The sequence below is a fragment of the Narcine bancroftii genome, chromosome 6 (genome assembly GCF_036971445.1).
Source record: "Narcine bancroftii isolate sNarBan1 chromosome 6, sNarBan1.hap1, whole genome shotgun sequence".
Taxonomy (NCBI): domain Eukaryota; kingdom Metazoa; phylum Chordata; class Chondrichthyes; order Torpediniformes; family Narcinidae; genus Narcine; species Narcine bancroftii.
Window position 1 is genome coordinate 215,859,652 of NC_091474.1, and position 22,122 is coordinate 215,881,773.

General features: G+C 40.2%; 1 protein-coding gene across 2 annotated transcripts in view; it reads left to right on the forward strand.

The window, feature by feature from the left end:
* Positions 1–22,122, forward strand: part of LOC138737038 (glutamate receptor ionotropic, kainate 2) — a 511,494-nt gene that overhangs the window by 254,397 nt on the left and 234,975 nt on the right. For both annotated transcript variants that reach the window (XM_069887457.1, XM_069887458.1), the window contains exons 5-6: positions 7,073–7,126; positions 9,120–9,293. In XM_069887457.1, coding sequence (XP_069743558.1) covers positions 7,073–7,126; positions 9,120–9,293 — 228 coding nt within the window. The remainder of the gene's footprint in view (positions 1–7,072; positions 7,127–9,119; positions 9,294–22,122) is intronic.

Below are 22,122 nucleotides of genomic sequence, written 5' to 3' on the forward strand. Positions count from 1 at the left end.
CTAAAACTGCACAGTGAGTAGAACAATTCTCCAGCACCTCAAAAAAAAAACCAGAAAATTACAATTTTTCACCTAAGAAGGGAGATTCTTCTGAGTTATTCTCATTCATCCAGGTATTAAAAGAAAAAAAAACTGAAAAACTCAACATTCCAGGTGGTATCACAAGATCACAAGATATAGGTGCAGGAATAGGTCCATTGGCCCATCAAGTCGGGTCTGATATTCCAATCTCAAGCTGATCCATCCTCCAACTCAGCCCCATTCTCTGGCTTTCTCCACATAACCCTTGATGCCATGACCAATCATATACTTGGCAATCTCTGCCTTAAATACACCCAATAACCTTGCTTCCACAGCCACCTGTGGCAAAAGGTTCCACAGATCCTCTGAATGAAGAAATTTTTCCACATTGCTGTTTTAAATTGATACCCTTTTATCCTGAATTTATGCCCTCTTGTCCAAGAATCCCCTACCATGGGAAACACCCATTTTTTTTGGATTTTTAATTTTTTTTTATTTTACAGACTTGTACAATTCAAACAACACAGGAGAACATTCATCCTCTTTTACAGAATATAATATACCCGGTCTTTTTTCCCCTTCCCCCTTCCCTTCACCCCTCACCCACTTTCCACCCCAAAATCGTAAATCAATAAACACATGCTAATTACAAAAGAGAATAAAACACAACAAAATCACAATGTTTAAAAATGGGTCACATAAATAATCCAAAAGTAACATCGTCAAGAAGATACCTGGGCAACCTAAAGTACACCGAAAGAAACAAAACAAAAAAGAGACAACACCGGGTCTCAGAGTCATTTTTTTCCATCTTGACATTCTGGGACTGGCATGGACTTGCCATCCACTGATCCATTTTTTTTTAAATAAGGAAGTCGGGGGGGGGGGGAGTTGGTGTAATCATACCTGCATTCTAATGTAAATATGGTTGCCACATTCCCCTTCAGATTGCAGGCGATTTTCTCCAGAGGAACACAGCTCTGCATCTCCATGCTCCAACCTGTGGTGCTCAGCTGTGAGCCAGACTTCCAGATACCCACTATACATTTACTGGCCTCACAAACTGAATTCATTATATGGACAATCTCAAACTCTTGTCCATGATATTCCGCAGCAGGAACAGCTCAAGATCCTGTGGAAAGTCCACACCTGTGATTTTTCCCCTAATATCTCCTAGACCTACACAAAAGGGTCTCACCTTGATGCATAGCCAGGTTGAATGCTCAAAGGTTCCTGTCTCTATGCTGCATCTAAACCAGAATTCTGGGATTTCAGCTTTTACCTTGTGTAATTTTTTTGTGGTGTAAAATACAGCTAGCACAGAAAATTGTATTGCACCAGCCTATATCTAGCATTAAAGACTGCTGTTATGCTGTCCTGACATAAGTCGGATCAGCACTGCTCATGGGAAGCATCCTTGCCACATCTATTCCGTCTAGGCTTTTCAGCTATCAAGATGCATCTCTGAGATTTCCCCATCCCTCTCTACTCCAACAAACATAGTCTAAGAGCCAACAATAGTTAGTCATATGCTCACCCTTTCATTCTTAGTAAATCTTCTCTGAACCTTCTCCACACCAGCATGCCTTTTCTTAAATAAAGTCCCCAAAACTGCACACAGTGCTCCAAGTGAGGTCTCACTGAGACTTTATCGAGTCTCAACATCTTGGAAGGAGAAACAGAATTACTCTTTCATGCCTGAGACCCTTTGTCAGAACTGCTATTCTGGAATTACTTCTCTAAAAGTTCAGCAATATCCAAATCTCTTCTCACATATACTTTTAGAAAAGTAACTCTTGCAAACAGGAGTATCTCCAAGGAAATTCCTAGCCCTTGCTCAGTGTGGCGTATCGCATATTATATCTAAACCATTGCTATGTTAAACTCCTTTAGCTTTTAATAAATATTTAATCTTGCTATAAGCTTACAAGATATTAGCATAATTATTGCATTTTCAAATTTGTTTTGCCATTGGGAACACTTACTATGAGTTTAATGATATGTCAGCGTAGTTTAAAGTTAATATTATTAGTTGGGCATTAACTGTCTAATAAAATAAAGTTATTTTTCTCTAACTATCATCACTAGCCTTCCTCAACCATGAATCAATCTTTTTTATGAATTAATTCATGTAGAAGCCCAATCTTGGACAAAAATATAATTCATTATGAAAAGGAATTGGTGAATCTGAATTTGATTCAATTACAGAACTTCCTTCGACTCCAGCACACTATAGTTGGCTATTGCAAAGGGTGATTATTTGAAGATATGTGAGAATTCATTAACATGGTGAAGCTAGGATACTTTGTATTGGAGCAGAACTTGATAAAATTGAATAGAGACATTCAAAATTATGGAAGGACTTGACAGTGTAAATAAAGAAGCTGTGTTTTCAATGCTAGAAATACAGTTACTGACAACAAGTCCAGAGACAAGATGAGGCAAAAAAAAAATTAAAATGCAGAATAACCTGCCTCTGTAATAGGGATGCAAATTCATTCACTTTCTTAAAAGAGGAAAATGGAACAAATATTTAAAAGGAAATGCTTGTAGCCATATGTGAAACATGGGTGAAAATGGGACCAAAATATTGGCACAAGCATGAAGGACAAATAGACTAATATGCTGTTTCATTCAGTTCACAGCCTGTATTACCATTCAATGAATTATATTCTATTTAAAAGCCAAATGAGTATGAAGCATGATACCTCAACTCAAAAGACACTGCATGATATGCATCTGCTCGCAGGATGAGGTCTTCCATGCCAAATCATCCAAGGTGTCCTCTTTCTTCAAACAACGTGGCTTTCCCTCCACTACCATCAACCCAGCCCTCACCCAGATATTCTCCATTACCCTCATATCTGCCCTGGCCCCCTCTGACCCCACACACAGCAGGGACATGATTCCCCTGGTCTTCAGTTACCACCCCACCAGCCTCTGCATCCAACATATCTTCCTCCGCCATTTCCATCATCTACTATGCTTTTCCACCATGGACACATATTCCCTCTCCTCCCTTCTCTGCCTTCCACAGGGACTGCTCCCTCTGTGACTCCCTCATCCACTTCTTCCTCCCCACCCATCATTCCCCTTGGCACCTATCCCTGTGACTGCAGGAGATGCACCACTTATGCCACACCTCCTCCCTCACCATCATTCAAGGCTCCAAAGAGTCCTTCCAAGGGCTGAAACACTTCAATTTTGAATCTCTAGGGGTCACCTTCTGCATCTGGCCCTCCCATTGTGGTCTCCTATACATCCTATACAGGGGTCACCTTCTGCATCTGGCCCTCCCATTGTGGTCTCCTATACATCAAAAAGACTGGGCAGACACTGGGATATTACTTTATTGAGAACTTCGGCTCTGTCTGGTGCAATAGCTTAGATTTCCAAATAGTCCCCATTTCAATTCCCCATTCTGTCCCCTTGCTGATATGTCTGTTCATGGTCTCATTCACTGCCAGACTGAGACCACCTGCAAATTGGAGGAACAGCACCTCATATTCCATCTGGGCAGCCACGAGCTTGATGGCATTAACATCAACTTCTCTGGCTTCTATTAGAAACATCCCCCCCCCCCAATCTTCTTCCCCTGTCTCCTTTCCTTTCCTTCCTCTCTTTCTCTCTCTTCCTTTTTATGCTTTTCTCTGTTTCCTTTCACAGAGCCAAAGTCAATACACACCTGTCTTCTTATCATATCCAATTAACACCATTTGTCTGTTGGTCCCCCTCCCATTCTTCCCCCTTTTTCTCCTCAGCCTTTAACACAAAGACCTGTCTTTTTTTGCTCATACCTTGAGGAAGAGCTCAGACCCAAAACACTGATAATAAATCTTTGTCTCTTATGGACGCTACAAGACCTGCTGAATTCATTCAGCATCTCTATGTTTTGACTCAAGTCCTACAGCATAACCTGCAAATCAAAGTTAACGTCATGACTTTGCTTCATCAGTAGTTAGGAAATTGTATGATCAGGGGTATCTAACTTTATTTTGTTTAAATATAATCCACGTTATTGGGGGAAATGGTTAGGAGACGAATCCAAGCTAAGTCTCAACTCTCACTGATAAATCGTGGTGCCTGCATTCTGAAAAGTTGTAAAAGCAGAGCAATACTGGAGGAACTCAGCCAGCCTCGCAGCATCCAATGGAGATAGATATATCACCAATGTTTCAGGCCTTGGTACTTCCTCAAGGAGTGAGTGAAAAAGATTGGTGTCTGAATTAAAGTATGGAGAGCAAAGGGTAGAAAATGGGAGGGGGAGGAATACAGGCCCACAGACAAAAGGTTTCAATTGACTATGATAAGAGGAGAGGTGAAAATTGATTTTGGCTAGATATAGGTGGGTGACTTATAATTTTATACATCAATTATATTTAACTCCAGAACATTTTAAATGATAAAATCTGAATGCTTCAGATTAGTCTTTTCATTGTAATGAGCAAAAGGGTACTTTTTTTTTTGCATTCAGTTTGGTCTTGTGATAAAGTTGAGGGTTTTTGTGCTAGATGAAGAGATTGCTTGCAGGATATCCTGAAAATACAATTTTCTTTAGGCCCAAAGACCATTTTAATTGGGGAAGTTACTGAAATGGCTTCACTTAATAAATTGGATAAATTTCAAATGGCATTTTTATGATTGGCTTTGGCAGTAGCAAGGAAATGTATAGCTGTTTCACGGAAAGATCAGATGGAGCTTAGTTTACAAAGATGACCTTCGGAAATGAGGTCCTATATACCAATGGAGAGGATAATGTATAATTTATGGAATAAATATTATGTACTGAAAAAGATTTGCAGCCCATATTTGGATTATGCCAAATTGAAAATCTGAGACAGATTGTGGGTGCTGCTGGGTCCACACTGTGGAGTGAATGAATGATTTGAGTTATTCTCCTTCTTTCTTTCTTTTCTTCTTTTTTACTTTCTTTTTCTTAAGGGAGTAGGGGGTAGGATTTGGTTTAGGGGAGGGGTAGATATGGGGGTGGAGTGATTAGGTTTATTTGTAGTTCTTGTTAGATTTTTTTCTACGCAACCATGAAATTTTTTTGATAATTTGTTAATATTTTCATTTTGTAATTGTGGTTATTACTTTGTTTTCTAATAAATAAAATATATTTTTTTTTAAAAAGAGAGTTGAGTTTGGCTCAGTGAAAGGAGAATGTGGGGAAAAAGAATGAGGAAGATGGAGCTAGAGGAAAGGTGACAAGAGGAAGAAGATGGGGAAGTGGTTACCAGAAACCGGAGAAGTTAATGTTAATGGCAGATGGAAGATGAGGTGTTTTAAATTTTAAGATTTAGGCATTCAGCATGATATCAGGCCCTTACAGCCTACAAGTCTGTGCTGCTCAATTACACCCAATTGGCCTCCAAACTGCAGTGGATTTTGAATGATGGAAGAAAAATTGAGCATCCAGAAGAAACCAAGGCAGACACGGAAACTGTACAAGCTCCTACTGACAGCACCGGATTCGAACCCCAGTCACTGGTGCAGTAACAGCACTGCACTAACAACTACACTAACTGTCCTGCCCTCTAATTTGTGGGTGGTGTCAGTCTGACTGTCCATCAGACTATGGACAAACATATGAGCAAAGGAATGGGGCAGGAAAATGAAATGAGTGGCCATTGGGGCCACTTCATTCTGAAAATGTGTCACATCAGTGGAGTTTGGCTGGATGCATCTCTCAATCAAATAAAATCAGTGGTTTTCCTTTAAGCTGTATTTCTGTAGATGAATGCTGGGAAAGTGAAAATGAATAGTCAACATTTGAAAATAGGAGATGCTTTCAATTCTTAGATTCAACAATTCCACTAATTTGAAATGTTTAGTGTTTGAACTGTTTCCAGTTGAGCTCAATTTTCCTTTGTACTTCAGTTTTACTGGATTCATGCTTTGTTTGTTTAGTTACATTATTCCTGCTGGAGGAGCAAACCAACTCTCTATTCGTGACTGTACAAAGCAAAGATGCAATTTAACATCAACGGGACAGTCTTCATTATGTCAACACACACACAAAAAAAAGGGATCTGCAAAGTGTTTTTGACCAGTAAGCGAGAATGATATATCTGAAGTGGAAAAATCTTGATTTTTGTTCAACCCATTCTCAGCTGGCTATTAAAACAACGTCAGCTCACTGGTCTTAGTTTTACAAGTCAAATTTTAATGGAAAGGAATAAAATACAACAATGGCAAAATAAGCAATTACTCTCTATTTTGCATTCTAATAATGTTGGTTTACTGCCTGTGTTTTTAATCTGAGTCTTGCCTGACATGACAAGTAATATACTGTGTACATTTGGAACACAGCTTCCCCATCACAAACTAAACAGATCTGATATTCCATGTAGCATATTTGTAACTGTAATAGAGCCCTAATAGTGAGACTCTTTCATAATATAGAATCTTCTTCTGGTTCCTTTCAGTCAGTTTGTGGGGTTTGATAGAATTTCCCAGTTCGCAGAAAGGAGCAGCATGAGCGTGAATGGATTTAGATCAGTAGGAGGTCGCACAGGTTCAGATCCACCCTCTCGACATCCCCTCCCGGATCCAGCACCATGGTGAGGTCCAAGATGGCTGGGGGAAGTTCTGTTGCAGAGAATGGCCAGACCAAGCTTCGATGCAAGGCATGCCCTTTCTGCACTTCACGGTCCAATGCTTGCTTGATGGCTGTGGAATCCTACAAGAGGGTTCATCCGTCCTTTGACAGGTCTATTTTTTTCATCCTGCAGGGTGTCTAGCCACTCTCTGCACCAGGCAGGCCTGGTGGGGGAGCCGGTTTAGTCGCCAACCAGCTGACCATGTGAAAGTAGTACTGGGTTATATGGTATCAGTCGCACTCATATGAGTGACCGACCAGTCTCTATGGAATATGGAATAGCTGAGTGGCTGAATCACTCTTCTCATGGGTGTCTTCATTGAATTATCTCTAATTATACAATGGAAAACATATGATGTTGTTTCTGCTGTCTTGAAATTAATATTTCTCATATTGTAGTGGTGTCGGACAACTGCTGGAGCTTGACTTGTCTATTTCTTTCTTTCTTAGGCTTTATCAATGGGAATGATGACTGAATATTATCATTTCATTTTCACCACCTTGGTAAGCAGTTGAACAATTTATTCTCATTTTCTGATGAATAAAGATGATACTCCTTGATGAATAGTTGTTTTCAGCTCACTTTCCTTCATCTCGCCAAGTTAATGCATTGGAAAAGTGCTAGACAACAATGAACCTTGAATTGCATTCTTTTCTATTTCATTCCATGAGTGTTGAGCGGCACTTGAATTGACTAGAATCTGAACATCTTTACTTGTCCCAGAATTTCCTTACCTCCAGCATCATCAGGAATTTAAATCCAAACATTCTGCCATTCAACAATTGTTCAGCTGCTCTCCTACTGTTGATCTCACTGAGGGTAGGTGAGGTACAAGCCAAAGGACGTGGGTTCAGGGGGAAAGATTTAGAGGGAACATAAGGGGGAACTTCTTCACACAAAGAGTGGTGGGAGTGTGGAACAAGCTGCCAGCTGAAGTGGTGGAATGTGGGCTCATTTTTAATATTTAAGGAGAATTTGGACAGGTAAATGGATTGAAAGGGTATGCATGGCTATGGTCAGGGTGGAGGTTGGTGGGGACTAGGTAGAATAATAGTTTGGCATGGATTAGAAGGGCTGAAGGGACTGTTTCTGTGCTGTATTGTTCTATGGTCCTATGGTTGATTTGTGTGGGAGTCTGGTCACCCATTTATGGGAAGGCTATCAATAAGCTGGATAGGGTGCAGTGGAGATTCACTATGACGTGGCTGGGTACGAAGGACTTGAGTTAAAGGGAGATGTTAGAGAGGCTAGGACTTTATTCCTGGAGCTTAAGAGGCTGATGGGCAATCTTATTAACCTTTATAAAATGAGGGGCATGTAAAAAACAAATGCTCACAGTCTATTTCTTAGGGTAACGATTCTAGAACCAAAGGGCTTAGTTTAAGGTGAGAGGGGAGAGATCTGACGAGAAATGTTTTCACTCAGCAGGAGGTCTGTATCTGGAACAAGCTGCCAAAGGATACTATAGAAACAAGTATGATTTTGCTGTTCAAAGTACATTTAGACACATATATGGAGAGCAAGGATATGTCCCAATGCAGGGATATGAGACTAGCCCAGAATGCCAACTTGGTTGACATGAATAAGTTGGCTGGAGGGTCTGTTCTCTGCTGTGTGATTGTGTTGACTCTGTTCTACGATAACCAGCATTTGGTACTTCATCACTCAATGAAGTTTCTTAGTCTGGAAATAGTTCATCCTAATCCACAGTTTCCAACCATAATTATTTTTCAAATAAAGTTTAAAAATTTTAATTTTAATTTTGAGATACCAGCACGGTAACAAGCCCTTCTGGCCCATGAATCTGCACCACCCAAATACACCCCCCTGTGACCAATCACCCTTCTAACCCTGTACATCTTTGGAATATGGAAGGAAACCAGAGCACCCATAAGAAACCATATGGTCACAGGGAGAACATACTGACAGTGCCAGATTCGAAACCTGGTTGCAGGCATTGTAATAATGTTACACTAACTGTACTGCCCTGAATTAATCTTACATTGTAAAAATGTCTGTCTTACAGCTGGATCAACAACATATTTAACACCAAATTAATCACTTGTCATGCTGAGATTTTATTGATATGCCCAATTATTCCCTCTTCAACCTATCTGGAAAGACAATATGACAGTTCATGGGACTTTACCATTCACAAACTTCCAAATCATACAACATCGTTCCTTGCAATCTTGTTATGTGAATCTTCCTTCACCGGTGTTCATTCAATATCATGGGGCACCCTTCCTAAAATAAATTTGGGAGGGGCTTACTCATTCAAGAAGGTGGCTCACCTTCAATGTAGCTAACAAAAAGTAGAATTACTGGCCTTGCCAGAAATGACCACAAACATCAAATAAATGAAAACCATAATCCCATTTTTCAATAGCATTAGTTCTATCTATTGTGCTGTTAACAGGAAGGACAAGGTAGCAGTCAGAATGATCAGTCCAGAATAAGCAACAACTTGTTTTGATGGTGGAACTTATGTTTCAGGACATCTTTGCCCTGGATTTGGAGCCTTACCGCTACAGTGGAGTGAACATGACTGGCTTCCAGATTCTTAACACTGAGAACAGCCAAGTTGCTTCCATAATTGAAAAATGGACAATGGAAAGATTACAAGCACCCCCCAAACCAGGCTCAGGATTACTGGATGGATTTATGACGGTATGAGAAATGATTATAAAAGGTGTTGCTGACTATCATGTGACTAAAATATGAGAGTTTTATTCAAGTGGAGAAACAATGTCATGACTGCTATGTTCAACAATGTTCATTGTCCTATCTGAAGTGTCAAAGGATTAAATTTAGAACATTTCCCCAAAATATATATCTTTTGCCTGCCTTTCCCTTGGAAACAGACATTGAGGTGTTCCATTCAGGGTCATCTTTTGCCCTGTGGAAGGCAGGATCAGGCTGGAGGTTGCAAAGTTCACCTGTTCCACTGTTACATTCATCAGGCATTGGGGGGCACTGAACAGAGGAGGATCTGGATAAACTTTCCATTCAGTCCCTCAGATTTATAACTAGCCATGAATGGTGCATGCAGCACAAGCCCATTCCTTGGATTTTTTGATTTTATTCAAGAATAAGATCATGAAAGTGGTTTGGGAACAGGGCTAAATGTCTGAGTACCTCTTGAGGATCACTCTGGTTCACAGATGGCAATGGCAACAAGGCTGGAAACTTGGTTGCATACATTTGACTTTTAGATAGAGTTTGATCACAGCAACTGCACAGAACATTGTGTTGAGAGTGGAATGGATCAAATGTGATTTAGCCCATGAGATTTTTGTGTATTGATATGTTCTATGATCATTTAATTGCTATTTGCTTAGAAAGTTCTATAACATCCTAAATTATAGAAGGTTGATGGGTGCTATAGCAATTTCTCTTGACAAGAAATTGGTTGGTTTTATAATTTTTCTTTCACAACCTTCATGACAACCCTAGCCACTGAGTAGTCAGCGGAATGATCTTGAAGCTTAGTTCCGATTATAAGGTAGGAAATACAGAGCAGCTGTATGCTGAACACCAGATAAAGGCACAGGGTTTATAAATGGATGAAAAGTTTAAAACAATATTATGTAGAGATGTATTGAGAGTCTTACTGTCTGTAGTTGTACTAAAAAAAATGAAGTGCGATTACCACGTGTGAGTAATCAAATTATAATAACTATAAAAAGAAGAGGAGAAAAAAAACTAAAAAAATATTCACAGTTGCCCTACCGTGCAAAAATGTCCTGTCAGTCATGCAGAAATGTGGCCTCAGGATACTGTTATGGTTAGGCAAGTACAGGAAGGTTTAAAAATGTTAAAATTCTCAAACCTCATGGAGTCAGACTTCATGCTTCATTATGTTCTGCCAGAAGGTAACAGTGAGAGAAGAGCTTGGCCAGTGTGATGGAGATCCTTTATGATGCTGGCTGTCTTCTTGAGGCCACACCTCTGTAGATTAAATCAGTAGATGGGGTGTTGATGGACTTGGTTTACTTTGCCGCTTTCTGCAGCCTTCTGCGATCCTGGACATCTGAGTTTCCAAATCAGGCCATGGTAGAGCCAGTCAGTAGGCATTCCATGGTTCGATGGAATATTTCACGGCATGTCAAAACCCCTCAAACTCTTTGAAAATTTCAGCATTGCTGTGCCTTCTTCACATATTTGCTATTGGATCAGCAATATTTTCCAGACTCATTAACATGGCCTGTCAAATATTGATCCGAGCCAGACACTGGTGTCGCAGTTGCATACTTACCTGCTTCAGGAGTGATGCTGGTCGCCTCTGATGACGTAACCAAAGCAACACGCGGGAGTAATAGTGCGTATGTGCGGGTGTGCTAAACGTCAGCATACGGTTGATGGATCTCGGACGCAGAAGGAGGAGAGTGAGAGTGTCAGGATCACCCATGTGGCAGTGAGCCAATGAGAAGGGCAGAGGGGTTTGGCTGGGTGGTGTTTAGGGAGTTGAAGAATGCAATGTTGCTGCTGAGGGGAATAAAGAAAGTTGCTTCCATTGTGTGCCGAAATAAAGGAGTGAATCTATTCCTTAATTGTTTGTAAACTGGGGTAAATCGGTGCCTTTACACAGGACTCCAAAAGACTCCCAGGATTTCAATGGGGTTTGTGAATCTTCAGATAAGAATAGAGGGAAGATTTATATGAAATGAACAGCTTTGATTTACCACAATAAAACCCCTGTTATCGAGAATTCATGCAAGTAGCAGCTTCAAGCAACCAGCAAAAAAATGCAGAAAAAATAGGTAAAGAATATGGAAGATTAATATTGGCGTACTTTGCCGGTAGTTCACCAATCATGCAACATGAAATCTCAAGCAACCAGTAAATTCTCTTATCCAGCATCTATCAATCTGCACAGTTTCCGGACACCAAGAATTTTAATGTATTTTTTTAATAACTTCCAAGGATTTTAGTGAACTTTATTTCATATTTGAAACATTTTTATCATTTTTAATTTAAAATTATTTGTTCTATTTAATTGTAAATTACCTAAATGTAATTTACGTAACAAAAAAAAACTTTTAATCCTTCATAATTTTTGCAGCTGGTAAAGCTGGTAGTTTGGTCTTTCTGGCTGTGGTGTATCCTCCTCACTGTGTCACTGGTCCCTCTGCATTACCAAGACCATTCAATGAGTGTGCAGGGTATCATCGGCCAGCAAATCTGGTCATCAGCATCTGGATCCAGAAAGTAATTTGATGGGGGAATTGTGGGTGCCGATTTAAGTACGATAAAATTCAGTTCCACTTAGTTCCACAATTCTAATTAAAGAAAAACTCCTCAGTTATTCTTCACATATGTCTAGGGATCAGATGGGACTTCATTTTAAAAACTTTTCCAAATATAGCAACCTCATCAGTCATACTCTCCCTCAGTAGAGGCCCATAGTCCTCCATGAGATTGTGCTGCTCTTCTCCGTTGAGCAGAACTAGAACTTGCAATTTTGCATAGAACATTATAGCACAGTACAAGCCCTTTGACCCTTGACGTCATGCTGACCTCCATGTTCCTATATAAAACAAACACTAAATACTGAAGGAACCATGAATGAAGGCATTATGGTCAGAGATAAAGCTGTGGAAAGGACATCTTCCTCACACTTTAGCTGTGCGATAAGGGCATCATTTTTAACTTTGAATATCCAGAGTGGTTTTACCTACAATAATGGAAGACCAACTGGAATTTCTTAGACTCTTACATATTAAATGTTATCTACTGTGTTACATTCTTGTGCTCTTGCTCAACACAACATAAAATGACCTGGATATTGTAGAAAATGGTCAATAAGCAACATTCATTCAGAAAAAAAAAACATTGTAGATGCCTAAACAAAAACAAAGGATGCTGCAAATACCCTGTAGACTAGGTCATGCATGGGGAGAAAGAAAGATAAAATCAATATTTCAGGTCAATGGCCTTCCATCAGAACCAAAAAAGAAATCAATGAACATCCTCATTATTTAACACGTTAACAGCTATTTGCAAATTTAGTGTAACACATCATTTTTTACAGGGGACTTTGTAAGAAATTGTACAATGTTGATCAATGTACTAAATATGAGATGAGAATTCATTGTCTTTTGCATCAGTCCAATGTATAAATGCACCAAAATTCTTCCTTGCTACAGCCGGTCAAGTGCATAAGATTCACCAACTGCAATGGCATCTAAAATTACCACAATATTCCAAGGGAGTAGTAGATGAAAGGATGAATAATCACAGTTGCATCTGTGCAAGAAAAAAAAATGACAATTCAGACGTGCAGACAGAATATTGTGAAAGCCATGAAAATGAGAAGCTAAAGACCATGACTTCTGAAAATCAGAATAATTGCAGAAAAACTGGAATTAGTGGGCAGCTCAGTGGCATCGAAAAGAGGAAATAATGCATGGCATGGTTAGTGCAATGCTATTACAGGGCTAATGACCTTGGTTGGAATCCAGTACTATCTGCAAGGAGTTTTAATGTTCTCCCTTTGTCTGTATGGGTTTCTTCCAGATGCTCTGTTTTCTCCTACCCTTCAAAACGTATGGGGCTCATAGGCTAATTGGTGTATTTTTGTAGCATGGGCTTGTGGGCCAGAAGGGCCTGTTACCATGCTGCATGTCTAAATTTATACAAAAAAAAACCCATAAGGGTTTATCCTGGTTGCATGCAGTTCACTTATGTGCTGGAGAAACTGCTGAGTCTAGAGATCCCGATCTCTACAAGAAGTCCAGGTACGACATGTGGAACGCAATTTGTAAAACAAATAGACATTTCAGGACAGATACACATCAGCTATGGAAGGAAGTTCAGGTCATTGTAGCCTACAAAGTGAGGACGAACACCATAGTTAGCTGTGAAGCTTCACTACCTGATGAGCTGAATATTCCTTTGCCTGGTTTGAGAAGGAGAACCTAACATTCCCTATGAGAAATTTTGCAAAGCCTGTGATAACTGTTTCTGAGGCCGACATCAGAACATCATTCAAGAGGGTAAACCCTCACAAGGCATCAGACCCTGATGGCGTACCTGGCAGGGTTCTGAAAATCTGAGCCAAACAACTAGTCAGAGTGTTCACGGATAGTTTCAACCTCTCATTGCTGCAGTCAGAGTTTCCCACCTGGTTCAAAGAGGCATCAATCATCCCAGTGCCCAAGAAGAGCTGTGTGAGCTGCCTCAGGACTATCACCCAGTAACACTAACATCTACTGTTATAAATACTTCAAGAGTTGGTCATGGCCAGAATTAACATGTACCTAAACAGAGGTCTGGGCCGACTGCAATTCACCAATCATCAAAATTTCTCCACAACAGATGCAGTGCAGTATCTCTGGCTCTCCACTCAGCTCTGGGTCAACACGAAAACAACAACTTATATGTACGGCTGTTCTTCACAGTCTACAGTGCAGTCTTCAACACCATTATTCCCTCAATGCTGGTCAATAAGCTCCAAACCTGCACCCCCTTCTGCAACTATCTCCTTGACTTCCTCATCGGAAGACTACAGTCAACATGAATTGGAAACAATGTCTCCTCCTTCCTCACTGACTATCAACACAGGCACACCTCAAGGATGTGTGCTTAGCCCACTGCTCTACTCATTATACATCCATGACTGTGTGGCCATGCACAATTCCAATGATATCTACAAATTTGCCAATGACACCATGGTTGTTGGCAGAATTACAAATGGGAATGAGGAAGAGTACAAAAGGGAGATAGATCAGCTCAATGAGTGGTGTCACACCAACAACCTTGCTCTCATTGTTAGCAAACCAAGATGATTGTGGACTTCAGGATAACATGATTCAGTCCTCATCAAGGGCTCAGTAGTGGAGAAGATCAAGAACTTCGAATTCCTGAGTGTAACATCTCCAAGGATCTGTCCTGGAGCCTCCAAGTTGATGCAATTGTGAGGGTCCACAAGCACCTATACTTTGTGGGGCATTTGAGGAAATTCGGTATGCCACCGAAGACTCTCGAAAATTTCAACAGATGTACCATGGAAAGCATTCTGACTGGTTGAATCCACTGTTTGGTGTGGAGGTAACAATACACAGGAGAGGAAAAAAAACTCCAGAGGGTTGTTAACTTCGCCTGCAGCATCATGGGCACCTTCACTCCATTGAGGACATTTACGAGGTGGTGTTTTAAGAAAGTAGCCTCTATCCTCAAACACCCCACCAGCCAGGCCACTCCCTCCACTCTGCTACCATTGGGGAAAAACGTACAGGAGCCTAAAGACAAGCACTCAGCAGCACAAGGGCAGCTTTTCCCCAGCTGCCATCAGATTCCTGAATGATCAATAAACCGAAGACACTCCCTTACTTTGACTTTTTGTGCACTGTTTTTATTTATTTTTTGCATGGTGGTTTATATGAATGTTTTTTCAGACTTTATGATAATAATTCTGATTCTGAGTTTCTCCAGCGCATTTGTGTATTGAACTCAACCTCAGCAGTTATAGATATTTTTCCAAAGTTCAGGCCGTTGATGAATGGAATCTAATTTTGGAAGTGGAATGCCTCTAGTGGACAATTAGCACAAGTGAACAATGCTGAATTAATATATCTATAATTAATATGGAGATGCAACAGATGGGACACTTGTTTCCATTTCTATCCACTGCTGCTCTGTACCCCAGGTCATGCGTTTCCTCATGTACCTTCTTCCACCTTGCCTTTTCCCATGTTTACCACAGTCTGGTGGCTTTTAATTTGTCTCACAGGCCTCCTACTATCTCCTGTTACTATTATTTCAGCCACTTAGCTGTCTCCTGTTGTACTTTTAAACACACCTCCTAGTCAATCTCTTTCTTCTCCCATGTTCTCTTGCTTTTCTTGAAACTTTATTGTTTATCTGCCCAGTGCATCAGTTGTAGCAGAGGGTGCACTCTAGCCATCGCCATTAGTTTGTTTGTTCTTCTGCCAGATGGGGACTGGGCTGCAACTTTCCATCCTTGCTACAGAAACTTTATTCAGTTGCAGTTATATAAGAACTGCAGTCGGAATGGCTAATCTTTAAAGTTAGTCACAGCAATGTGAACAAAGTGGTCCAAATTAGTATTTATTCCAATGTTCTACTTAATCTGCCTGAAGTTAGAGTTGTGCATGCATAATTAAGATGACCTTACAAGCTTTCCAAAGTCATTGTCATAATTCTGCTCATTACCTCAATAATGCAAATATCTGCTTCAGTTTGTATTTTTGATATTTTGCTGTGCTGAATTGTGACAGCACTGATTTCATTTCCCCTCATTAATTTAGAGTTTAGTTTATTTTATTCATAACTTAAATCAATTAATCTTTCAGTCTGCAGCAGCGACAAGAAAGTTATCAAACAATATTTGGCATCAAACTACATCAGGAGCTATGAGAAGAATAGGGGCTAAACATCTTGCCCAAAGAGCAAGGTTTTATGAGAGAGGAAAGGAGGACGATGAGCTCTCATGAGGGAATTCCACAGCTTTTGACCAAGATATTGAAGCCTGGTTAAGAAGAACGGTGCAAAGCAGATATAGGCAGCAAGGAACAAGTGAGGTGCTTGAGCGTAAGAAATGCAGGAAAACGCTCAAGAAAGAAATCAGGAGGGCTAAACAAACACACGAACCTGCTTTGGGAGATGAGGTGAAGGAAATTCCTTTGGGTTTCTACAGACATATTAAGACTAAAAGGAAGGCAGAAACAAAATTGATCAGGGTAGTCATCTATATATGGAGCCAAAAGAGATAAACTAAAGATCTCCCCTATATTTACTTTGGATACTAGCACTGAGTCTATAGAAGTGAGGCAATACAGCAATGAGGTCATGGACCCTATACAGATTACAGAGGATGAGGTGCTTGCTGTCTTGAGGCAAATAAGCATGGATATAATCCTCAGGGCCTTATAAGATATTCACTTGGACCTTCAAGGAGGCTTATGCAGAAACTGTAGAACCCGAGCTGAGTTATTTAAAACTCCTTAGCTATGGGTGAGGTGATGGAGGTTTGGAGGATAGCTAATATTGTTCTGTTGTTTAATGAAAGCTCTAAGAATATTCTGGTAAATTATTGGTTGGTGAATCTGACATCAGTATTGGGTAAGCTACTGGAAAGTATCCAGAGATATGATATGTAAGTACTTGGATAGCCAGGGATGATTAGTAAGCATGGCTTTGTTCATGGTAGGGCATGTCTAACAAATCTTCTGGAGTTTTTGGAGGAGGCTACTATGAAAGTTCGTGATGACAGCAGATCTCAGTAAGGACCTCAGTAAGGCCCTTTGACAAGGTCCCACATAGGAGGTTGGTCAGGAAAGTCCAGTTGATCAGAATTAATTCAGGATGAGGTAGTAAATTGGATTAGACATTTGTTTTGTAGGAGAATCCAGAAAGTGTACTTTAGGGATATCTATATCAATCATCTGGATTATAATATGGCAAATTAGATCAGCCAATTTTCAGATAACACAAAGATTGGGGGTGTAGTGGACAGTGAGGAAGGCTTTCAAAGCTTGCAGTGGGCTCTGGAGCAGCTGGCAGCATAATGGCGAATGAAATTTAGCAGAACTGAGGGATCTGAGAATACAGATGCACAATTCCTTGAATGCTCTTCTCAAATGGATAGCATTCTTCATAAATCAAACTATTGAGTGCAGGAGTTAGGGTGTTTTGTTGAAGATGTATAAGACAAGGCAAATTTGGAGTATTGTGTGCCATTTTGAGCACCTGCCTACAGAAAAGATATCAATAAGGTTGAAAGACTGAAGAGAAAATTTACAAGGATAGTGCCAGAACTAGAAGAGCTGAGTTATAGGGAGAGGTTGAATAGATTTGGACTTTATTCCCTGAAGCAATGTAGAATGAAGAGAATTTTAAAAAAAAAGACATACAGAACACTAACAGGCCCTTCCAACCTACGAGCCCATGCTGCCCAATTCTACCCAAATAGCCTACAGGACTTGTATGTTTTGAAGGGTAGGAGGAAACTGGAGAATCCAGAGGAAACCCACACAGACACAGGTAGAATGTATAAGCTCCTTACAGACAAAGCCAGTTTCGAACTCGGGTCACTGGCACTGTAACAGCATTGTTATGCTAACCATGCCATGATTGAGGTATACAAAATTATGAAGGGTATAGCCAGGGTAATTGTAAACAGGATAGGTGAAGCAAGAACAGTGTATTAAAGGTGAAATGTATAAGGGGAACATCACAGGAGGATCTTCTACACTCATAAGGTGCACAGAGTGTGAAACGAGCTGCTAGTGGAAAAGGTTCGATTTCATCATTTAAGAGAAGATTGGATAGGTACATGGATGGAAGGAGAATGGAGGGTTGTGGCCTGGGTATTAGTCAATGGAACTAGGCATTCACTAGAGGGCCTGAAAGTCCTGTTTCTGTGCTTCCATTCTGTGAGTCTATGGAGTGTCATACAATACCAAAAATCTGCACTTCTTTCTAGATCTACGGAAATAGCCAAACATTGAACAATCTAACTACTATTAGTTATATTAGTATTTTTATTTTAAATTATCCCCACTTGTAGTTTACCGTTATGATGATGTATGTCAAAATGTTGATTTATATGTTGACTTTTGCCAAATCAAATTTACCTTGGACCAAATAGAATAATGAAAGCAATACAAACCTGTTCAAGGCTCAGTGATAATCCATGCAAGTTCTTGTACAGTCCAATATTAAAACGACCAGGTAATTGCAGCAGAAACTGAGATATTGTAGCTTACTTTGAGATGATGAATTTGAGCTCTCCCGAATGGCCAGCGACTTTTTAGTTTATGGTCTCACCTCTCACTTTCTCACCACTCAGCTAGAATGTATGATATAAATCATGGTTATATTCTGTCATTACCTATATAAAGCAAGTCACTTTCTGAATAGTTATCAAAGACAATTTTATCGAGTTGGTTAAATTTAAATTACTTTGCTCAGATAGGAAAGAAATCCAAAATTGTGTTCCTTGTGATCAAATGAATGCTGTTGCAATAGTTTATCTTTGTACATTGCTTTATGTAGACAACAACATTAGTTGAAATTGCAGTCTCTTCCAATCAAATTATTTAAATTTTGTTAAATTTTAAATTCAATCGAAAATAAGTAAATTTAAGTTTTCATTTACTGCAGGGTAGAAGCCAATTCTGTACATTAAAGCCTGTGTTGCCCAATTACAACCAAATTAGCCCACAACGCCAAACATGTATTGGAATGTGAGAGGAAACTGGAGCACCCAGGGAAAAGCAACACAGAGCACACAAATTGCTTCAAACCATGGTGTCTGCAGATTTTCGTATTTTACTTCCAGGAGACCTGATAGAAGTTTATAAAAATAATCAGAGCATTAAGGACAGATACACGCCAGCTATGGCAAGGAGTGCAGGCCATTTCTGCCCAAGAAATTCTATTCCTACTTTGGGAACAAGAACCAAACAGTGCCTATTAGAATCCCTTAAAAGGCTGAGGACCCTGTAATATCTGTCTCCGAGGGCAACATCAGAACATCATTCAAGTAGGAGAACCCTCGCAAGGCATCAGGCCCTGATGGTGTACCTGGCAGGGTGCTAAAAATCTGCACCAATCAACGAGTCGGAGTGTTCAACCTCTCATTGCTGCAGTCAGAGGTTTCCACCTGCTTCAAAAGGGCATTAATCATCTCAGATTCCAAGAAGAGTAGTGTGAGCTGCCACTAACTTCCACTGTGATGAAATGCTTTGAGAAGCTGGTCATGGCCAGAAATAACATGTACCTAAGATCTGGACCCACTGCAATTCACCTATCGTCACAATTTTCCCACAGCAGATGCAATATCACTGGCTCTCAACTCAACTCAAAAACAGCAATTCATACATACTCTGATCTTAAATGACTACACCTCAGCCTTTAATACCATTATTCCTTCAGTGCTGGTCAAGAAGCTACAAACTCTAGGCCTCTGTAACCGGATCCTCGACTTTCTAATTGGAAACCACAGAAAGTATGAATTAGAAGCAATGTTTCCTTCTCACTAATTATATCAACAGAGGCACACCCAAAAGATGCATGCTTAGCCCACTGCTCTACTCATTATACACCCATGACTGTGTGGCCAGGCACAATTCCAATGCTATCTACAAATTTGCCAATGACACCACAGTTGTTGGCAGAATCACAAACGGCAATGAGGAAGCATACAGGAGAGAGATAGATCAGATTTTTGAATGGTGTAATGACAGGAATCTTGCACTCAATGTCAGCAAAGTCAAGGAGATGATCATGGACTTCAGAAGGAAGTCAGAAGAATACGACCCAGTCCTCATCGAGGGCCCAGTAGTGGAAAGGATCAAGAACTTCAAATTGCTGGGTGTCAACATCTCCGAGGATCTGTCCTGGAGCGTCCATGTCAATGTATATACAAAGAAGACTCGCCAGTGGCTATACTTTGTAAGGTGTCATTGAAAACATCTACAGGCATACTGTGGAGAGCATTCTGGCTGGTTGCATTACTGCCTGGTCTGGAGGCGCCAGTTCTCAGGACAAGAATGAACTCCAGAGGGTTGTCAACTCTTCCTGCAATAGCATAGACATGAGGCAGAGTTTTAAAAATGCAGCATCTATCCTCAAAGATCCCCCCCCCCCCCCACCCTCCCCCATCCAGGCCACACCCTTTTCACTCTGCTAAGATTGGAAAAATGGTACTGGAGCTTGAAGATGAGCACTCAGCGCGCAAGGACAGCACTTCCCTGCTGCCATCAGATGTCAAGAACTTCACATCCCTGGGTGTCAACATCTCTGAGGAACTGTCCTGAAACTTTCATGTTGATGCAATCACAAAGAAAACTTGTCAGCACCTATATTTTATGAGGAGTTTGAGGAGATTTGATTAAAAAAATAAGTCAACAGACCCTCAAACAATTTCACAAATGTATTGTGGAGAGAATTCTGATGGTTTCATCACTGTTTAGGATGGAGCTGTCAACACTCAAGACAGTGAAACAAAACTTCAGAGGGTTGTTAACTTGGCCTGCAACTTCACTCCATCGAGGACATTTACAAGAGGCAGTGCCTTAAGAAAGCTGCCTCTATCCTCAAAAACCCCCACCATCCAGGCCATGCCTTCTTCACTCTGCTACCATCGGGAAAAAGGTACAGGAGCCCGGAGGTGAACATTCAGCGGCACAAGGGCAGCTTCTTCCCCTCTGCCATCAGACTTACAAATAAACAATGAACCAGAGACACTGCCTCACTTTGTCTTTTTCTTTTTCATGCACTATTTTATTAATTTTGAAAAGGTGGTTTATAGAAGTGTTTGCACGCTGATGCTGTTGTAAGCTGTGAATTCTGATACTGAAGATTCTTACACAGAGAAAGATGGGTACCTGGAATGGGCATCTGCATAGACAAATGAATATGCATATATCCCTCCATTTTCTGCATGTGGAAGCAGCAGTTTTAATTTGTGCATCATATTTGGTGCCAGCATTGTGGGCCAAATGGCATATTCCTACACAGCACCATTCTATGTGCTGGAAGAGGTAGGAGAACAGGGAAATTAATCATATTTTTTGCATCTCCTTATCCAGTGCTAATGTCAAAATCTCACTGATTAATAATAATATTCTGAGATGTAGTGCAAAGCTGCTTTTACTCTGCCTCAAGAGTCGACTAACTTCAACTAAAGAATATTTGCTACTGGATCAGTGCTTCCAGTTAATATATTTATGCTCACACATCTTTCTTAGGGGAAATTTCTAATTTAAACCAAATGATAATCATGTATTTGCATGTGGTTCTGAGTTAAAACTCACCTAAATCAATTTCTAATTGAACCTGTACAGTTAATATAGGGGACAGTAATTCCTCAGCAAACAATGAACTGCTAGAGGAGTACAATTCGGCCAGGTAGCATCCATGGTAGAAATACTTAGTCAAAGCTTTGGTTTGGGACCCTTACTCGAAACTTAATAAGGGGTTTCAACCAAAACACTGACTGATCATTTCTACCCATAGATCTTGCCTGAGGTGCTGAGGTTCACTGGCTTCTCATTGTTTGCTAAAGATTCCAATAGTTTGTGTGTTTCTCTATACTAATTCCTTAGCCTGTTTCTTAGTCCCATCTATGAATGCAAAGCTCTCAGTCTCTTTTTAAGAGTGCGCTGAAGATGGTTTAGAAATTTAATCTTAGAATTCTATTCATGTTCGAACAAAAATTAGCTTTTTGCAATTTTCCTCAGACCCATTGAACTTTGATTTCAGGTAGGAAAATGTAAGACTTCCATTCATAATGCATGTGTCCCTAACGGTATAGACAAGCAGTCCCCAACTCAATGGGTGACTCTGCTCTTTCAGTCATTGGTAGTTGACGATTTTTCACTGCCTCCTGAAAGTGATGGCAAGCTAAAAACCCTAAACTTCGCAGAGGAAATTGAAACAAATCAATGGAAGGATAAGAAAGTCAGAGTGAAGCAAAAGGGTAAGAGGGAACAAAAGAAAATTAAATTATGCAAAAGAAAGAATGTAG